General features: G+C 44.7%; 1 protein-coding gene across 6 annotated transcripts in view; it reads left to right on the top strand.

Moving 5' to 3' along the window:
* Positions 1 to 1541: 1541 nt before the first annotated feature.
* Positions 1542 to 21131, top strand: part of Hectd4 (HECT domain E3 ubiquitin protein ligase 4) — a 155410-nt gene continuing 135820 nt past the window's right edge. For 5 of the 6 annotated variants that reach the window (XR_003711261.1, XM_028765892.1, XM_028765890.1 and 2 more), the window contains exon 1: positions 1784 to 1963. Coding sequence is in view for 5 of the 6 variants with exons in the window: in XM_028765892.1 (XP_028621725.1) it covers positions 1784 to 1963 (180 nt within the window). In the remaining variant the exon portion in view is untranslated. Of the gene's footprint in view, positions 1964 to 21131 lie in introns of all 6 variants that reach the window. The other variant, XM_028765893.1, reaches the window with a different exon arrangement.

The following is a 21131-nucleotide window of genomic DNA, read 5'->3' as shown; positions in this document are numbered from 1 at the left end:
AGAGAAGGCATTCTTGCTGTGCTTGTCTCTGTAAAACCCCACACCAAGTGCAGGGACCTAGAGAAGGGATCATGAAACACTTGTCGAATGAATAAGAAGCAGATAGCCACATCCCTTTGGATGCTTGTTTTTGAGACAAGGTCTCACTATGTAGTCCTGGCTGTCCTGGAACTATCTATGTAGCTTCGGCTAGGCCTGCACTCACAGAAGTCATCTTGCTTCTGCCTCCCGAGCTCCGGTATTAAAGGCACCAGCAAGCCTGGCAAGTACTCATGTTTAGAAAGGTGCATGTCAGTGTTGAAGATGACCAAACTTATAATTTTGACTAATGGAGAACTATTAAAAAGCCAGGAGTTGGAAGGAAAGCATTGCTTTTGTTTAATTTTTATTTTTATTTTTTTATGTGTGTGAATGTTTTCTTGCATGTATGTCTGTGAACCACATCTGGACAGTGATCTTGAAGGCCTGAAGAGGATGTGAGGTCCCTTGGGGCTGAAGTTGTAAATGATTGTGAGCTTCCCTCTGAGTGCTGGGAAGAGCAATCAGTGTCAACCTGTCAATCATTTCTCCAGCCTAAGGGCAACCATTGACAGATGCTTTATCTTCGTCAGGTGTCAGTTGCTTCTCCGTACCTTTTTTTTTTTTTTTTTCAGTAAATACTATCTGCAATGAGTTTTACCAAGTTCTCATGACCAAGTGTATAATGCCTATGATATACCAGCCTTTAGTATTTTATATAATTTCCTAACTATTTTATGTGTTTTTTTTTTTTGGATACAGAGCCTACCTAGGCCTGGCTGATCTGGAACACCTTATGTAGCCCAGGTCAGCCTGAAACTTGATATGTAGACCAGGTTACCCTGCATCTTGCAATGGTCCGCCCATTTCTGCCTCCCAAGCATTGGGACAACTGGCATCCACTACCAGAGCTGTTTTGTTGGTTTATTTATTGTGCCGTAAATGGAACACAGGACCTCAGGCATTCTAGGCTAACCCTCTAAGACTGAACTATCCAAGGTCTTAGAAAAAAGACTCCTGAGCCGGGCGGTGTTGGCGCACGTCTTTAATCCCAGCACTTGGGAAGCAGAGGCAGGTGGATTTCTGAGTTCGAGGCCAGCCTGGTCTACAGAGTGAGTTCCAGGTCAGCCAGGGCTATACAGAGAAACTCTGTCTCGAAAAACAAAAACAAAACAAAACAAAAAAACAAAAAAAGAAAAAGACTCCTGAACCTATCTCATTTAAAAAGAAAACAGTGTTGACCTTCAATGAGTTCTTGGCCTGAGAACACACGGTGCACACCTGAGCAATGAGAATAAGGGAACGGAGCAATGAGAATAAGGGAACCAGGGTCGTCGTCTCCCGGAGCGTCAGACCACCTTAGAAAGCGTAGGAAGAAGAGGCACCCAAAAGGCCAATGCCTCTGAGGCCCTGCAGCTGGGTTATAAGGCTCGGCCAGGATGTGGGCGGGGCCAGATGGCCGGGAGGGCGGGGCCTGTATTGTCCACCCCGCAGGGCATGCCGGGAACCCCGCCCCCAAGATGGCGTCTTACTGACAGTTGGCTGCGGAGCGGCAGAGGCGGATCCTGCTCGTCAGGGCGGCGGCGGCGGCGGCAGCGGCGGCGGCAGCGGCGGCGGCGGGGCCGGGGTCTCCCGGGCCGGGGTTGGCGTATGGAAGGGATGGCGGTGCGGAACGCCTAGGGCGGATCCGCACGGACGAGGCGGGCGCGGCGGTCGGCCATGGGTTGCTGAGGCGGCGGCGTCTCCGCAGCGCCTTCTCTTAGCCATGGGCTCGTCGGCAGCCGCAGCAGCGGCGGCAGCGGCGGCGGCGGCGGACTCGGCGCAGTGGCTCTCGGTGAAGGAGGAGACCATCTTTCTGCACGACGGGCTTATCCGGGTCACCGACCTGGCCGAGCTGCCCAGCGAGATCCTCGGCGCCCCGGAGGCCGCCGACACCGACCTGGAGGTGAGTGAGGCCCCCGCAGGCCGCCGCAGGTGTGTGCGACTCCGGAGAGCATCTTCGGGCCGCGGCCTGGAGCCCCGGCAGCCGCCGCCCGGCGGCTCCCCTCCCCCACGCACCGGGAGTCTCTTGGCGGGCGCGCCCAGGTGCCTGCGCCCCGGAGACCTTTTGTATTTTGAACGGTTGCACGGGCTCGGCTTCTTTTCGCGGCCCCAGCCCTGTCTGTGTTGATTTTGTGTGCGTGCTTGTGGTGTGCGCGCCCGTGTGGTGGGGAGACCGGAGTGACAGCTGCCAGGCTGCCTCCACCATCAGCAGTTCTGCAACCTGTCTGTGCCGTGCCTCGGATTGACAGCCGGGCCTTTGTCAGGCAAGCTCGGGGGTTTGTACAGCGAGAAAGGGATGCTACACCGCGGCCTAGGAAGGGTCAAGGGCGGCCGTGAGCGAGTATGAGTGTGTGTGTGTGTACACGCGCGCGCGCGTGCGCGCGCCTCGGGGTCTCTGAGCAGCCCATTCTAGGAGCGGTGGCAGGTGCATTAGCCAGTCTCGGCAGTTGTGGTGTTCCCCCACCCCCATCCACCCCAAGGAAACCAAATATGCATATGGTGGAAGGGAACTTTCCACCGACTGCGCTCGGTTTCGAATTTGCCTAGAGGTGGGAATGTTTGGCCGGCGTGTTTTCATCCAGACTAGATGGACGTTGACCCTCCTTCCCCACGGAGTGTGGTGAAATTCGTATTGTCGCATGGAGGGGGGGGTCCCTGGGGTACACCTCAGACAAGAGGGCCTCCCACACGGGGAATCTTTTGTTTTGCGGCTTTTCATATACTCTGGTATTCAGCACCACGGACATTTATAGAAATGAGGTAAAATCCCATTACCGTGTGTTTCTAGAAACAGCATAGATCTGATCGCGTTCAGCTAGACTTTGGGACGTGCTTGAGATGCGAATGTGGTCCGCTGTTTGTGTCTGGCTTTGAGGTTGCTTCAGAATTTCCGACTGTGAACTCTTAATTGGCATATTTTACAGTCTAGCCACGATAATATGGGAGTTGATAGAGAATCCCTAACGTGGACTCATAATACAATTATGTTTTATTCGGGCCTATTCTATAAAAAGCAAGGTGTGTCTGAGTTAACCGCCTGAAAACTGCCGGGCTCCGATGGTCTGATGGTGGACTCTTTATTTAATAGGCGCCGCTGTGGAAAGGTGGAAAGTGGATGATGCTCTTTGTTCCCTAGAGACTAACCTAAATTTCTCGAGCTTCCGGATTAAAAGAGGTAGAATTATTTTTAAAAGCCAAGTTATTCAGTTGACATTCCTAAAATATTTACTGTCTGTGTCTTGAGTGACACATACAGCTAAGGAAAGATTATGGCCGAGTAGATTCTTTTCCAAAAGGAACTTGTGTAAGTGATACACATTGATCCTGGCAGTAAAAGAGCTGTTTTGTTTTTATTCTTTTCCAGTTACAGACTACAGTATGGGGAGAAGTAAGTAGTCTGCTACTCATACACTTGTCTATCTAACAATCATTCTTAGCTGTGTCCATTGTGTCAGCGCTGTCTTGTTCAATTCTCAAAGGACTCTAGAAGGTAAATCTTGTTACTTGTTGCAACAGTTGTATCCATTGTGCGGATGTAGCAAGAGCAGAGCGGAGCAAATGTGCCGTTTGCTCAAGATGTTTATTTTTATTTTTAAATATTTCGAGACGGGGTCTCACTGAATAATCCTGGCTGTCCTGGACCCCATGAAAACTCATAGAGATCTGCTTGTCTCTGTCTCTCAAGTGTTGGGATTAAAGGTGTGCATACCACACCCATCCTTAAATAGTTTTTTAATGCTTAAAATTGATTTCCGGGGATGCTGGGGATCTAAGCTGGATCCCCTTAGCCACCCATCTGTCTCTCTAGCCCTATACTGAGACCCTCATGCTGGATAGCAAGCAATTCTTCCACAGAACCATTTTTCCTAACTCCAATTTGGTTCCTCTGGCAACTGTTTCTTTTTCATGTTTCAGGAAGATTAGAGATTTGTCAGTGTTTTAAAAGGTATCTTTTGGGATGTTAGCACTCCTATGAAGTACTGTCTCCCAGATCTCTCTGAAGAGATAGCAGCTATTCTCATAGGGTCTATAATTATAGAATTCTTCCATTAATGATTTTAAATTATGAGGAATAAGACTGTAGCTCAGGTGAATAATTTATGAGGGACAACCACAGTGCATAAGATTGTGGAGTCACAGAAGGTACATTGGAGATGATGTACCTTGAAGATATAAGTGTTTTCTTCCTTTTAGAAAGGGATCAGGAGAGGAGTTCTACTGTGGTGGGTGTACCACATCAATCTATGGCAAATAAGCTGGCCTGGGCCTTCTGTCCTGGAGTTCCAGTATTCCTCTTACTCCCAGTGCTCTGTAAGGTTATATGTCAGTTAGAAAAAAGACTCTAAAAAGATGAAAATTGGGGCTGGAGAGATGGCTCAGTGGTTAAGAGCACTGACTGCTCTTCCGGAGGTCCTGAGTTCAATTCCCAGCAACCACATGGTGGCTCGCAACCATCTGTAATAGGATCCAATGTCTTCTCCTGATGTGTCTGAAGACAGCCACAGTGTACTCATATAAATAAAATAAATAATTAAAAAAAAAGATGAAAATTGACCTGAGCAGAACATTGGGAGTAAAGTTTTCTCCAGTAAATTATAGTCAGTTTTTTAAAGAGGAAAAACACACTCACCCAATAGTGTTCTCAAAAAATTAATGGAAAGTAGTATCTTGTGGCGTTTAGAAGTAAGTGAAGTCTACTGTTTTGGGTCCTGAGGGCATGGCAGTGGATGAAGTGAAAGCTTTACTCTCTAAAAAGCTATATTTCAGCATGAAGATGTAGACTGTAGTAACAAGTATCCTACATACACAGCCCCCAGTGTCCTTGGATGGGAGCCAGGATCTGTTGGCTACCAAAACCCAGGGACGCTGAAGCTCTTGAATAAAATGGTATTGTTTTAGCACGCAGACTTTGCACAGCTTCCTATACAAGTAATTCATTGCTGTGTGTAGTACAAGGTAGACAAGGCTGTATTGCTTAGGAGACAATGATGTATGTTTGTTCTATGTCTGGTCCCATTGCGTGCAGCCAGGCCAGGATGACTACCCACATAATGAACACTAGGGAGAGGGGCTTGGAAGGGCTGGGGTGCTTACACATCACTTCATTTGCCTGGGTTCCGTAGTGTAGTGCTTGCTACAAAGCAAATTTGAGTTTTGCTTTTGGAAATTCCTCCTCTTTCTCTTCCTCCTCCTCCTCTTCTTTTCAGACAGGGGCTCAGTTTGTAGACATAGTGTTGAACTCACAGGAAATCCCCTGCCTCTGCCTGCCCAGTATAGGGTTAAAGGTGTGAACTACCAGGCCATCAGGTTTCTGAATATTTCAATCCACATTTGGTTGAATGGAAAGATATGGAGGCCACTGATGTGGAGGAACAACTTGTGTATGTGTGCACATGCCTGTGTATGTGCATGTGTGTGCGTGTGTGCTTGTACACGAGTGTGATGACAAGTGATGAGAACTGTGCAGAAGATAAGGTGAGGAGATGGGAGTCTATTTTATGTCCAGGCCAGGCAGGCTTTTGAGCAGAGACTTGAAGGAGGTGAGACTGTTCCTTATGGCTGTGGGGCAAAGGACACTCTATACAGAGAGGAAGGACACCAGGGGCCAAGTGTCTGAGAGGAAACTACCCTTAGCTTGTTGGGAACTCTGACCCTTATTCGGAAAGCAGACAGGAAGAGGAGAGTGACAGGAGTCAGGGGGATGCTGATGAGGTGGGGCCTCAGAAGGAAGGGCTTTGAGTCTCAGAGTGAGTTAGCAATGCAGAGTGAGGGCTGGAGATGGCTCAGCCGTTAAAGGCTAGGCTCACAACCAAAAATATGAGAGCAATGCAGAGTGAAACGTATTCTTTTTATATTAACTTTTAAGATTAGTAAACATGGTAATAGATGTCATTGTGACATTTCATACATATGTGTCTTGCTTATTTTGCCCCTCCCCTTTTCCTTGTCCTTTGAAAGAACAAGAGCTCTTAACCACTGAGAATTCTTCCCACAAAGATTTCATTTTTTTTTTTAAGATTTATTTATTTCATTTATATGAGTATACTGTAGCTGTCTTCAGACATACCAGAAGAGGGCATTGGATCTTGTTGTGAGCCACCATGTGGTTGCTGGGAATTGAACTCAAGACCTCTGGAAGAGCAAGCAGCCAAGTGCTCTTAACCTCTGAGCCATCTCTCCAGCCCCACAAATGAAAGTTCAAGTAAATTTTTTGACTGCCTCAAACTGGAAACATTCCAAATGTCCAACAGGTGAAGAGATAAACAGGTGTGGAAAATCCATACAGTAAAATAAAAGCAATACAAAGTCACGCTTTGTTGATAGTGCATGGGTAAGCCAGTCAGCGTATACTGTAAGAGTCCATTGATATGAAATTCTGGAAAATACAAGCTAGTCTGTGCTCAGTGCTTAAGGAGAAAGCCTGCTGGGGGGATGGGAGGGAGGGAGGGAGGGAGGGAGGTTGTAATGGAGCGAGAGGTTCTGAGGTGATGGATGTTTCAGTTGTTTGCTTGTGGTATCATTTCATGTTCATATGTATATGTGTCAAAACAACACAGATTCCACAGCTTAAATATGTGCAGTTTATTGTATGCCAATTATATTTCAACAAGCAAACATAGTCTCCGCATGCCCAGAGTGTGTTGTTCTGGGTACTGTTTAGAAAATGGAAGGCAGCAAGGGTTTGTATATTGTTTGTTTTGCTGTTTAAGAGAAGAACATTTGGGTTTGGAGCTGCTCAGCTGAAGCAGCCAAGGCTTTGTGTGCTGTGACATGTACACAGAACCTTTGGGATGAGGTTCAGGCTTCGTTTGGTTTGTTCTGGAATGCTATCAGTCCTTTGAAAACGTTCACAACTGAGCTTCTAGAATTCCAGATTCTAGAATGGAGGAGAGTGATAATGAATGAATAAACCATTCCTGTTCACCAGCAGTTTCTTACTGGCATGCAGCCATCAAGTTCTGATGGAAGTCACTGTGTTCTGTGAGATAGGGAAAGGCTCACTCAGCAAGCCAGAGTATGGAGTAAGGATGAAGAGACACGAGGACTGTGGGGCCAGTGTGGCCAACAATTGAAAGTCCCTTTTTGTTGTTTTGAGACTGGGTGGAATATAGATCGCCCAGCTGGCCTTGAACAGGTGACTGAGGATGACCTTGGACTCCTGGTCTTCCTGCCTCTCTAGAGTGCTGGCTTGGTATAACTTCTTTCAAGATTGTCAGCATTTTTTTAAAGTCTTATTTATTTTATGTATATGAGTACACTGTAGCTCTCTTCAGACACACCAGATGAGGGCATGTTTGTCTTACACCATTACAGATAGTTGAGAGCCACCAAGTGGTTGCTGGGAATTGAACTCAGGACCTCTAGAAGAGCAGTCAGTGCTCTTAACTGCTGAGCCGTCTTTGTGGCCCCCACATTGTCAACACGTTTACCACCACTAGAACAACAGCACATTGTACTTCATGCCAGGCTGTTGTGAGATGCTTCATGGCTGTTATCTAATTTAATCCCTGCGAAAGCCTTCTGACGTTGGTCATTGTTACCTACCCCATCCCCAGTGCAGAAACTGTAGCATAGCTCAAATTAAGTGACTTGATAGAGAGCGCAGTGGCAAAGCTGAGGCTGACGTCTGTCTGCTTCCGTCCTAGGGTTCATGTTAACACATGAGTCATCATTTTAGAAGGGATGTGGCTCAGTTGGTAGAGCGGTTGCCGCACATGCACAAAGCCCTGGTTTTGTCCCTAGTGCTGCATTAGCTAGAGTGGTGGCACGCCTCTTTAATCCTAGCATTCAGGAAGTAGAGACAGGAGGTCAGATGTTTAAGGTCATTCTTGTTTGAGCATCAGGCTTAAAGCTAGTCTGGGTTACAGGAGACTGTCCCCCAAACAAACAAACAAACAAACAAACAAACACTGGTAAATACTGGTCAGGTGCATGACTACAACCCATGCACTTAGGAGACTGAAGTAAGAGTATTGCTGTAAGTCGGAGGCCTGCCTGGGTTACATAGTAAGACGAGTTGGGCATGGTGATGTATACTTAGAATCCCAGCAGTTGGGCAGATCAGGCAGGATTGCCGTGAGTTAACTATAGAGCCTAAACCTTGTCTTAACACTCCCTGAGCCACCACAACAAAGCAATGTATATTATTATTATTTTATTTTGGTAAAGTTCTGTGTTGGTGTTTCTGGAAAGTTCTTGTATGTATATCAGTCACTGAACATCAAATATCTTTTTTTTTAAGATTTTATTTATTTTATATATATGAGTACACTGCAGCTATCTTCAGACACACCAGAAAAGGGCATCGGATCTCATTACAGATGGTTGTGAGCCACCATGTGGTTGCTGGGAATTGAACTCAGGACCTCAGGAAGAAGAGTCAGTGCTCTTAACTGTTGAGCCATCTCTCCAGCCCAAACATCAAATATTTTATCTACAGATTTTTTAAAGAAATAATCTGCTTAGCTTTATTTTATGTGTATTGGTGTGAGGGTGTCAGATCCTTTGGAACTGGAGTAAAAGACAGTTGTGAGCCGGGCTGTGGTGGCGCACGCCTTTAATCCCAGCACTTGGGAGGCAGAGGCAGGCGGATTTCTGAGTTCGAGGCCAGCCTGGTCTACAGAGTGAGTTCCAGGACAGCCAGGACTACACAGAGAGACCCTGTCTCGAAAAACCAAAAAAAAAAAAAAAGACAGTTGTGAGCCGCCACGTGGTTACTGGGAATTGAACCTGGGTCATTTGGAAGAGCAGACAGTGTTCTTAATCACTGAACCGTCTCTCCAGTCCCCAGATTTCTTTTCTTAGCAGCAGAGATAGGTTTCATTTAGTTTTAGTGGCAGAGATAAATTTTTATTTAGTTTTTTAGAGATCCCTGCAGTGTATTTGCCTCACAACGTATTGGCAGTATGGTGAGGTGCGAGGTAATGACTGGTCTCCACTTCAGTCTTTCTCCTTCCTGGTGTATGCTTAAAGCCTTCCTGAGTAAAGCAGCTTTGGTTAGTATCTGTCTTGTCAGCTTCCATATCAAGTGTCATAAAACACTCCCTGTTGGCCAGGGTGGGGTGAGTGTCCTTTGCCTGTTCTTCCCTAGGCCACAGGGTGCCCTTGGGGTCAGTTGTGTAAAGACTGTCAAGTCCCCAAAGCACCCTGCTTCCTCTTCCTTCCCCACCTCCAGCTTTCCTTAACACAGTGTTTGTGGGGTGCACACAGGGGTGTATGAGCCCTCTTCCCAAGATGTTCAGTCAGTAGTTCCTGATGACCGTACATAACAGCAAGCAACTGACTAGGGAGTGAGCACAGTTACTTCAGAAGGAGAGGACGCTGCAGGAACTGTGTAACTGCTATTTTTTTTTTTTTTTCACGGAGTTGAGCTGGTTACCAGTGTTAAAGAAGACTGCAGTAGGCTGTGCGTTCACACACTGATAATAGAATGACCTTATCCCACCTGCTTCTCTGCAAGTCCTCAAGGCCCTGCAAGGTGGAAAGGGAGAACTTTGGAGGGAACTATTTCAGGATGAACTAGGTAAAGAAAAGTTTATTTTTTCCTCAGGGATTTTTAATCTGAATAGAATTGAGGGATCTGTGAACTTAGTGAGAGAGTCCCACACAGTTTGAGGCAAGTGGACCAAGAGCAGTATTGGTAGGAGCTGCGGCTTTGTGACAGTTGAAGTTTCAGTGTCGTCACCCATGGCTCCTGTGTCTCTGAGGTGGCTGGTACTGCTGTTTATGCTTGCTCGTGCTTACAAAGAGTGTATGGTTCTGTTAGAGTTTGTTCAGTGTGCTGTTAGATCTGAGGCCTGTGTGATCTCACCACCGTAGAAAGCTTGCTTCTTTGACTGTTTCTGACACCTGTATTTCACTATACTATAATAGGTTTCTTATAAACCCATGTTTGATTTTGCTTTTTTCCCTTTTTCCCAGTGCTGAGGATAAACCCAGAGCCTTGTGCATGCCAGCCGAGCTCTACCCAAGATGACCCATATCATTAACCCCGGGAGTTAGCTTTTGGCTCATTCAAAACTGTTACCTGGGCAAGGCCTTAGACATCTCAGCTGGAAATGAGTAAGAACAGATGTCTATGAAGATCACCAGGTGTGCAATTGTTTGATGTACAAATGACCACATATCTGGAAACCTCTGCATACTTTCTGTGGTAGGAAATGTTACTTTTCTGTAAACTTTCTATGACCTGTTGATCTTGAGCAGGCCTGGTTTTCTTGGATGATCTGACTTCTTCCCATGTGCAAAACATTGTACCATTAGTAAGGAAGCTGGTTTTGTCTGTTTCCTTTGTCCTTTTGAGTTAGGCTATGAGATGTACCTCAGATTGGCCTGGAATTTGCCATTCTTCCATTTCTCACCCAACTCCTGGTAAAAAAGCTATTATTTTTTAAAAAGATTTATTTTTATTTTATGTTAAGGTTGCTTTGCCTGCCATGTATGTCTGCACTATGTGCGTGCCTGGTGTTCTTGGAGGCCAGAAGAGCGTGTAGATGTCCTCTGGGGCGGGAGAGGCTTCGAGCAATTCTGCTGCTGCTGGGATTCACACCCTGGGCCTCTGCAAGAACAGCCAGGGCTCTTAACTGCTGAGGTAGCTGCCTGGCCCAGGAAGCAATTTTTAAAGAAAATAAACAGTTTTTTGTTTTTTGTTTTGTTTTTTTATGACAGGGTTTCTCTGTGTAGTCCTGCTGTCCTGGAACTCACTCTGTAGACCACGCTGGCCTTGAACTCAGATATCCACCTGCCTCTGCTTCCCAAGTGCTGGGATTAAAGGCGTGTGCCACCACTGCCCGGCGGCGAAAGTAAACAGTTAATTAAAAAAAAAATCATCTCCCCCAGCTTTGCCCCTACCCCTTTGGCTCACTGAGACAGGCCCAGGCTGGCCTCTAACTTACTAGGTAACAGAGGCTGATCTTGAGCTCTTGAGCTGCTTGGCTCCACTTCCCAAGTACTTGGGTTGCATACCAGAGCCACAGTGCCATCTAAGGAGGAACCTTCTCAACAGTGTCCTTATGGAGCTGTTGCCACACTGTTTTTAAAACAAGTTCACCCCACTTTTACCTCTGTAGAATGCAATTGTGTTTTCTTCATTCTTCAATGTGGGCTTTCAGGCATGCATGGTCAAGAACCCCTTCAGGAGTTCTGCAGTCCTGTAGTCACTGCTGTCCGCTGTTGAGCACTAGAAATGTGGCTAGTTCTCTGTCCTACCCCACTCCCATCTATGTTTTCTGTTGTAAACTAAAGTCCAACATAGACTATCACCTTCATGGCTGGGCATATAGTACAGTCAGTCTGTTGATACAAGGTGTCACTGTGTAGCCCTGGCTTTTCTAAAATTCTCTGAGTAGGTCAGGCTGACCTTAAATTGGTAGTGATCCTTCTGCCTTGGCCTCCTTGCTGCTGGGACCACAGGTGTGCACCACTATGCTGCTGCTGTTTATACATAACTCCAAGTTATCTCTAAGTCCTTGTATGTGGTGCCCACACCTTCCCTTTCTGCTTCTGGAGCTAAGTGATAAGTCCATGCCTGGCACAGCACTGGCGTCTTCACGTGCAGCCCAGCAAATGCTCTGCTGCCTTAGATGCTTTGAGCATCATTTGGAGTAGGGGCTGTCCTTTCCCCTTCCTGGTTCCCAGGACCTTGCTCATTCCATGTAGATGTTGTACCACTGAGTTGCTCTCCCAGCCCTGCCTGTCACTTTTTGGGGTGCACAGTGAAATGGAGCTGCAGGCGGTCATGCCTGGGCTTTAGAAGATGATGATAGCCCAAGTCAGTGGCAACCTGGAACCTGAGGCTCGAGGAGTCTTCAGGGCTTGTGTAGACAGAGGGAGTGCATATCTAGAGTACATGTCTAGATGGCTTCCTGCCGAGCACTGCCTCTTATGAGAACTTGTATTCCTTGAGGATGGGCATGTAGCTCATTTGGTAGGATGCTTGCCCACCATGCTTGATGTCCTGGGTTCCATCCCCAGCCCCACATAAAACTGGATATATTGGATATGTTTTACCTGTAATTTGAGTACTTGGTGGGTGGAGGCAGGCGGATAATACTTTCAGCATCATCCCTGGCCACAAAGTATGTCTGAGGAAGTCTGCCTGGTCAGGAGCAAAAAAACTAAAAGACTTCTACTTCTTGTTTATGAACTATTGTCCTGTAAGGATAAATGATAAAGTTATAAATGAAATAAGTGAGTGAAGTTAATGAAGCACCTCACCCAGAACAGAACTAGCGTATGACATTCAATAATAACACCACACGTGGGATGTGAGCTTCGATACTGAAACACCCATTATAATTCCAGGACTGCAGCATCCTTCAACGGTTTTTTGGCATGGTACGTTTTAAAGTCATGCAGTAGCATAGATGGATAGATATCGATAGAGTTAAATAAGTATATACTGCTTGGTTTTGTCTTCAATAGAAATAATATTGTTTACTATTTTTAATATAAACACATGAGACAAAGAATAAGTTATTTCTACAGGCTAAACTTCAGGAATTTTTACCCATTTTACCATGAGATCTCTCATATTGTCTTTTTTTTTTTTTTTTGTTTTGTTTTTTGTTTTTTTTTTTTTGTTTTGTTTTTTTTTTTTTTTTTGAGACAGGGTTTCTCTGTGTAGCCCGGGCTGTCCTGGAACTCATTCTGTAGACCAGGCTGGCCTCGAACTCAGAAATCCGCCTGCCTCTGCCTCCCAAGTGCTGTGATTAAAGGCGTGCGCCACGACCGCCCGGCTCTCATATTGTCTAATATTTTCTTTTCTCTCCATTGTCATCAGGTCATGCCAGATACATAATTATTGAGAATTGCTTTTCAGGGGAACATCATTCTTGGGATAATGCTTCCAAGTTTTTTCAGTGTATTAATTCTTTGATGATAGAAACTGTTTAAATGTCAAAAGTTCTTCCATGTGTTCACACATTCACTGTGTTGTCTATGGATGCCAAGGGGATGCTACTATGGCCTCCTGGTCATCTTCATCATTATTTAAAGTAGAGGCCACGGTGCAGCACATTCTTCCCCCTCCTCACATCTTTTTAGGCAGGGTCTCATTTTGTAGCCCAGGCTGGCTCAAACCTCTGCTGTGTAGTAGAAGCTATCCTTGAGTTCCTGACCCTCTTGCAACACCTTCACAAGTTCTGGGACCACAGGCATGAGCCACCATGACTAGTTTACATGGAACTGGGAATCAGCACCTAGGCTTCTGTGTGGTAGGCAAGCACTCTACTGACTGAACCATCCTTTAGCCTAACTCTGCTACTGTCCAAACACAAATAACTCCTTAAATTTTTTTTTCCCTTTTGATGTCCAGAGGGCTTAGTCAGTAAAGGTGCTTGTTATACAAGTCTGAAGACATGAAAATGATCCCTGGAACCCATGTAAAGGTAAAAGGAGAGAACCAACTCCACAGACTCATCTTCTTCTGACTATCACAGGTGTACAATGGCACCACGCGTGTACACACAGAGATCAATAATAAATAATATATACATTTACCTTTATGTAGAAGAGAAGTGTACACACAATGGGCTAGAGAGATGACACAGTGATTAAGAGCACACATCAGTACCCATGCGGGGCAGTGGTTAACAACTGCCTGCAATTCCAGCTCCAGGGATCCGACTCTCCTCTGGTCTCTAAGTGTCCCCTTGTACTTATGCACATACCCATACACAGACATGCACATATACATCTAATTACAAATAAAATACGTTGTTCTAGCTTTTTTTTTTTCTCTTGACAAATGCTAGGGTCATCTGGGAAGAGGACTCTCAATTGAGAAAATACCTTGGCTGTAGGCAAGTCTATAGGGCATTTTCTTGATTAATGATTAATGTGAGAGGGACTAGCTCACTGTGTGAAATGTCATCTCTGGACAGGTGGTTCTGGGTTGTATAAGAAAGCAACCTGGGGACTGGAGAGATGGCTCAGCAGTTAAGAGCGCTGACCGCTCCTCCAGAGGTCCTGAGTTCAATTCCCAGCAACCACATGGTGGCTCACAACCATCTGTAATGGGATCTGATGCCCTCTTTTGGTGTGTCTGAAGACAGCTGCAGTGTACTCACATATACAAAATAAATAAATCATTTTTAAAAAAGAGCAAGCTGAGTAGTAGGAGGTTGGAGAGCACTGACTGCTCTTCCAGAGGACCTGGGTTTGATTCCCAGTGCCCACATGGCAGCTACAACCATTTGTAACTTTTGTTCTAGGAAATTCAATACTACCTTCTGCCTTCTACAAGCACCAGGCATTCATATGCATAGACATGTATACAGGCAAACTATTCATACACATAGAAACAAGAAAAAGAAGAAAGAAAGAAAAGAAAGGAAGAAAGAAGGGAGAGAGGAAATGCAGGGTGAACAAACTGAGCAAGTCACAAAGAGCAAGCCCGAGAGCAGCATTCTTCCATGGTCTCTGCTTCAGTTTGGCCACCAGGTTCCTGCCCTGCGTTAGTTTCTGCTTTGGCTTCTAAGCTAAATAAATGTTAGCCTTCTCAAGTTGCTTATGATCGTTGTGTTTATCACAGCAGTATAAAGCAAACTAAGACATCAATCTTTTTTTACAATCTTGTTTTGATTATTTTATATGTATGGATGCCTTGCTTATCTGTGTACCACATGCATCACTGATGCTGTGGAGGCCAGAAGACAGCGTCAGAGCCCCTGAAACTGGAGTTACAGACGATTGGGAGCCTCCATGTGTGTGCTAAGAATTGAACTCAGGTCTTTTGGGAGAGCAGCCAGTGCTCTTAACCACGAAGCCATCTCTCCAGCTTCACTCCCCCATTTTTTGAGACAGAGCCTACGTAGTCCTAGCTGACCTGTAACTCGTTTTGTAGACCAGGCTGGTCTTAAGCTCACAGAGATCTATCTGCCTCTGCCTCCCAAGTGCTGGGATTAAAGGTGAGCTCTACCATGGCTGGCGTAATAACCCCTTAAAAAAAGAAAATATAACACGTATATGTTTTGATCTTAATTATGATTCATAGCATTTAGTATGCTGTTGAACCCTTGGCTGAGCGAGATTCACACCTGCTCGCTTTATCCTTGAATAGCGTGCATATCATATCATATCATGCAGCTTTTCCCCCAAATATTTATCTATCATTATTTATACAAGTACACTGTAACTCTCTCAGACACCAGAAGAGGGCATCAGATCCCATTACAGATGGTTGTGAGCCACCCTGTAGTTGCTGGGAATTGAACTCAGGACCTCTGGTTAACCTCTGGTTAAGAGCCAGTGCTCTTAACCGCTGAGCCATCTCTTCAGCCCATGACAGGACTTGCATGTTACTTTCTTGAGTAAGAGGGGAAAAGATTTAGTGAGAGTCACTGGGGCTTTTGTCAGTTTGCAGTCATTCAGCATTTGGAAAGCTGACATCTCCGCCGTGAGACAGCTGTAGTACAGCTGAGGCTCCTTTATGTTTGGATGTACAGAGAAACCCTGCCTCTACAGAACAGAACCAAACCAAAACCAAAACCAAGTCACTAGGCTAACTTCTTTGTTTAAATATGGACAAACATCTGATCTCTGTGCCCACTATTCATCTTTTTATTTGAACAAAATTTAATTACACAGTGCCAAATTTCTTCTTTCCTTCCTTCCTCCCTCTCTCCCTCCCCCCTTTCTTCTTTCCTTCCTTTTTCTCAGAGACAGAATTTCTTTGTATAGCCTTGGCTGTTCTAGAGCTACCTCTGGAGACCAGGCTGGCCTCGAACTCACAGAGATCTGCCTGCCTCTGCCTTCCTGGTGCTGAGATTAAAGTTGTGTGCTGCCACTGCCTGACTTTCTTTCATTTTTGATTGATTTTATTTATATGTCTGTGTGTCTGTCTGTTATGAGTCTATGTACATGTTACTGCCGATGCTCATGGGGGCTGAGCACTCCTCTAGAGCCTGAGGTAGGATAAGCTGGCCACCGTGGTCACAGAGAGCCAAGTCCAGGTCCTCTGCAAGAGCAGCCAGTGCTCTAAACCGCTGAGCTATTTTTTCAGTCTCAGCTTCAGTGTCTTAATGTACATGGTATTTGTGGTTGAACTAGAATGTGAAACAACCAGCATAGATTATTGTTGAGAATATAATTTTGTAGTAGGGCCCAGTATGCTCTGCGATCTGAGGTGTGGCTCTCCTATTCCCAGGGGCTTTCTTTGGAGCACATCTTGGTGTGTTTCCTCTTGTGATCTCTCTAGGAGCCCAGTGTAAAAAACCCCACATCTGTTAATATTATTGCGCACATATTCTTTCCTGTCAAAATGCTGGGCAGAATCACCCTTCACAGTTAAAAAGGCACAGCTTTGAAATATCATTAGCGAGCCTGGAGAGCCTGGAGAGCCTGGAGCTAGGACACAAGGGCTCCTTAGCCTCACCTCTCAAGTTAAAGCTTAGGAGTGTGTGTACGTACACACATACAGTTACAGGTTTTAACTTTTGTGAGTTCGTATGTGTGCCTGTGCGTATGCACAAGCATATACTCGGAGGCTAGTGGACAACCTACAAGAATCTGTCTCTTGTTCTACTGTGTGGGTTTCAGGAATGGAACCCAGGAGGTTAGGCTTGGCTGCAAAACACTCCCCCCCACCCCTCAAACTCCATCCCCTCCAAGCTGGTCCTCTATTGTGTTTTGTTTTTGTATGTGAAAGGATCTTGTTGTGTTATCTTAAAATAATCCAACAAGGAGGGAAAATGTGTAAATAAATAAATAAATAAATGGAAAATGTGAAAGACATCTTAATATCTGCTATTATTTTTTTCTATTAAAGATTTATTTAGGCCGGGCGGTGGTGGCGCACGCCTTTAATCCCAGCACTTGGGAGACAGAGGCAGATGGATTTCTGAGTTCGAGGCCAGCCTGGTCTACAGAGTGAGTTCCAGGACAGCCAGGGCTACACAGAGAAACCCTGTCTCGAAAAAACAAAAAACAAAAAACAAAAAACAAAAAACAAAAAAAAAGATTTATTTATTTTTCTTTTATGTCTATGAATGTTTTGCCTGCATGCATGTATGCATGTATGTGAGTATGTATGTATGTGTGTGTGTGTATGTATGTATGTATGTGTGTGTATGTATGTATGTATGCATGTGTGTATGTATGTATGTGTGTATGTATGCATGTATGTATGTGTGTATGCATGTATGTATGCATGTATGTATGTATGTGTGTATGCATGTATGTATATCAGGTGTGAGATCCCTTGGAACTGGAGTTACACATGCTTGTGAGCCTCTACATGGGTGCTGGGAATCAAGCCCGGGTCCTCTGGTAAAGCAGCCAGTGCTCTTAGGCTATTTTTTCAGTGCTGTCATATGCTCTATCAGATGATAAAAATGACACCATCAGTAGTGGGGCTAATACCATACTGTATAACTTAGGGAAGGGTGTACATTTGTGGAATTATCCATTAGCTTAGAAAGGTACCTAGAAAGGGTCACTTGACTCTACTTGCTCCTGAGAGTAGAAACTTGTATGAGCATGCATTTTGTATGCACTTCATGAACTTGTTGAATTTCTCCTCCTAAGTGCACATGAGCAGTTGTTGACTCTTGTTGTTGCTAAGTAGATGTGCTGACATCCTTAGCAATGGAAGCGTATGTCCATCAGCAGAGTATCCCAGGAATGTTATGGTATTTCATGCACTGTTTAATAAACAGTACAAACATAGTAAGCTAATTAACACCGTTCATTTTTACCCCTTGCCCTTCCTACCAATTGGCTGATTGACTGAGGCAGGGTCTTATGGTAGCCCAGGCTGGCCTCAACTTCAGTATTTAGCTGAGGATGACTTTGAACTTGTAATGCTTCTTTCTCTACCTCCCAAGTACTGGGAGTAAAGGTGTGCACCACCATTGCCCCATTTTGTGTGGTGCTGGGGATCTAACCCAGGACCCTGTGCATGCTAGGCAAGTACTCTACCAACTGAGCCACCTACCTCAACACGCCCTTTTCTGTTTATTAGAGCATGAGATCCACTTGTATCTATCCAGACACTAGCAGCGGTTAATAGACAGATCTAGAGATTTGTGAAATGGTTTTTGATGTATCTGCTTAAGTAGTCTTCTTTTCTAAGCCACTCATTTGGTTTTTCACTATTAAAGCTTATTTAAATTGTTTAGCTAACAAGCTCTCCGTGCTGTGGTGAGTCATGTTGTGGAGACAGCAGGAGGAAGCCATCTGTGCCCTTTTCCTTATCTGTGTCCCAGCAGGCAGCAGACAGGAGCCTTACTACACCCTACGTGTTTGGAGAGCCCGATAGTGCCCAGCCGCTTCTGACCCGCTCCTAGCCCTGCAGCCGTCTCCCTTCCTGCATCAGGGGCTTCCTCATGCAGTAAGCTAGTTACTTTAGAAGCAGGAGATCTGAATTCTTTCTGAAACTGATGAGGCAGTTGGAAAGGGCAGCAAGGACTGGCCATCTGAAGCTCCTGCATAGACAGCTAGGTGTCTGCCTCAGATTTCCTATCAGACTCATCCCTTTAACTGCGAGACTGATATTTTCCTTTACTCTGACTTGAGAGATGCTTGCACAAATGAGGAGATGCTAGTGTCATCCCAGTGAAGTGGGTTCCAACCTTTGGTAGAATTTCCTGTTTTAAAGTGAGGCATGCCAACTCTCAAAAGAAGTTCAAACTGGAGACCAGCCCAGCCTATATGAGTGAGACCTGTCTCAAATAAAAACCAAACTCTTGTAGTTTACATATTAAAGAAAATAAGCCAAATGGATCAGTTTTTCTGTAGACCAGGAAACAAAGTCTCCAGTGACCCACCCGAGTGCACATTTTAAAGGAAACAAGGTCTCCAGTGACCCACCCGACTGCACATTTTAAAGGGAGGAGACGACTTCTTGCCATTTCTTTTTTTTTTTTTTTTAAAGATTTATTTATTTATTATATATGAATACACTGTAGCTGTCTTCAGACACACCAGAAGAGGGCATCAGATCTCATTACAGATGGTTGTGAGCCACCATGTGGTTGCTGGGATTTGAACTCAGGACCTCTGGAAGTGCAGTCAGTGCTCTTAACCACTGAGCCATCTCTCCAGCCCCTTCTTGCCATTTCTACTCTCCTGGATTTCTAACATGAAAGCCCTCTTCCTTATTTACCAAACTAGTGATGTTAACCAGAACTGACCAGCCTCTTACTAAGAGACCTAATGATCTGAGGACAAAGGACAGTCTGCTGTAAAGGCCCCGGGGATCAGAGTCAAGGTCAGAGCAGCTAGGGTGTACACAGTGGGCATTGGGAGAGTGTCCTGATGGAGGTGACTTAGGCTTTTAAGATTTTTATCAAATTATTTTTTCTTTTGATGAAGTAATCTTACTCACTTAAGGACCCTGTTCAGGTCTTAGGTTGTTGAAGGAATCAAAGAACAAATGAATCTAAGAATGCTAGTGTATAAAACTTATAAGGACTTAATAGATCTCATGTAGTTCTTGTTTCTCTACATGGGCTCCTGGGTAGCACACTGAGAAAGAAAACCAAAATAGATGCCTAGAACCTGGCAGAAGCCAATCCCCGAGTCTGCATTAGGCCTACGTAGACAACGAGAGGGTGGGACAGCCGTGCTGTAAAACTCAGCAAAGCCAAAGCCGGAGGAATAACATAAAGTAACACTTTCTCTAATTGTTTGTTTGTTTGTTTATTATTTACTGTGTGTGTGTACACACATGCATGCCATGTGTATGGATGTCAGAGAACAACTTTCATGGGTCAGTTTTCTTCTGCCTTGTATGTCTTGGGGTTAAGATTTAGATCATCAGACTTGGCTGGCATCAAGTGCCTTTACCCACCAAGCCTTCTCATTGACCCTGAAGTAGTGTTCTTTTAGTAGCAATTCTGCAGACACTCTTACTGGCTTCATTGCTTGGGTGTACTATAAAGATATCATGTTATTTTAGGCTTTTTTTTTCTTGTTTTGTCTCTGGGTCTGGCCTTTAACTCAGAGACCCGTTTCTCTCTGTCTCCCAGTGCTGAGCTTAATGGTGTGCACGTTTGATTTTTTGTTTTGTTTTGTTTTTTGAGACAGGGTTTCTCTGTATAGCCCTGGCTGTCCTGGAACTTACTCTGTAGACCAGGCTGGCCTCGAACTCAGAAATCCGCCTGCCTCTGCCTCCCAAGTGCTGGGATTAAAGGCGTGCGCCACCACACCATGTGTGCCCGGCACGTTTTGAATTTTAAGAAGACATTATACAAAATTATTTATATTCTTACTACCAGTAACCTTTCCAAAAATATAGTAAGTTTTAGAAATATAAAATTGTTGAAGGTATTTCCAATCTTCCTTATTTCATTTCTGGAATTAAGCAGAAAGTAATACATTCAGTGTTTTCCTTTGCCATCAGCTCTTGCCAGAAATAAAATCCTCCCACACCTGCTCACCTGTTTTCACTCCACAACATCCAGGCGCTATTTCTAGGAAAAGGTTGAAGTGAAGAATAATGTATTTCCTGCTGTCCGCCATATTTGTACTGTCATAGTGACACTTGGGCCAATTTCTTTTGCCATCTGTTCTCAGCATGGCTAAATTGAGACTCATAAATCAGCAAGCACAGGAAATCTGTGTGTTTTCCTCTGACTTCATCCATAGTATGCACTATTCACCTGATGTCACAGTCTAGTGATTTTCCTATGATAACGTTCATTCTATTAAACGAATTTGTGTTTATGGTCTGCATGAAAATGAGAGTAAAAGTCAGCCATAATTTCTCCATTGCTGACTTTATTTATTTTGTTTTTTTGAGACAGGGTTTCTTTGTATAGTCCTGGCTATCCAAGAAATAGTTCTGTAGACCAGGCTGGCCTTGAACTCACAGAAATTTACCTGTCTCTGCCTCCCAAGTGTTGGGCTTAAAGATGTGTGCCACATTATCAGGGTGTTGTTGACATTTTCTCTCCTTCATATACACACGCATAAATATCTAATATATATGTACAGATATACATACATACACATACACACACACACACACATAAATACCTAATATATATACAGATACACATACACACACATACACACACACACACACACACACACACACAAATACCTAATATATATACAGATACACATAC

The sequence above is a fragment of the Grammomys surdaster genome, unplaced genomic scaffold (assembly GCF_004785775.1).
Source record: "Grammomys surdaster isolate TR1022 unplaced genomic scaffold, NIH_TR_1.0 166, whole genome shotgun sequence".
In the NCBI taxonomy this organism is placed as follows: domain Eukaryota; kingdom Metazoa; phylum Chordata; class Mammalia; order Rodentia; family Muridae; genus Grammomys; species Grammomys surdaster.
The sequence above is the reverse complement of the archived record's forward strand: the minus strand, read 5'-3'. Positions and strand labels throughout refer to the sequence as shown.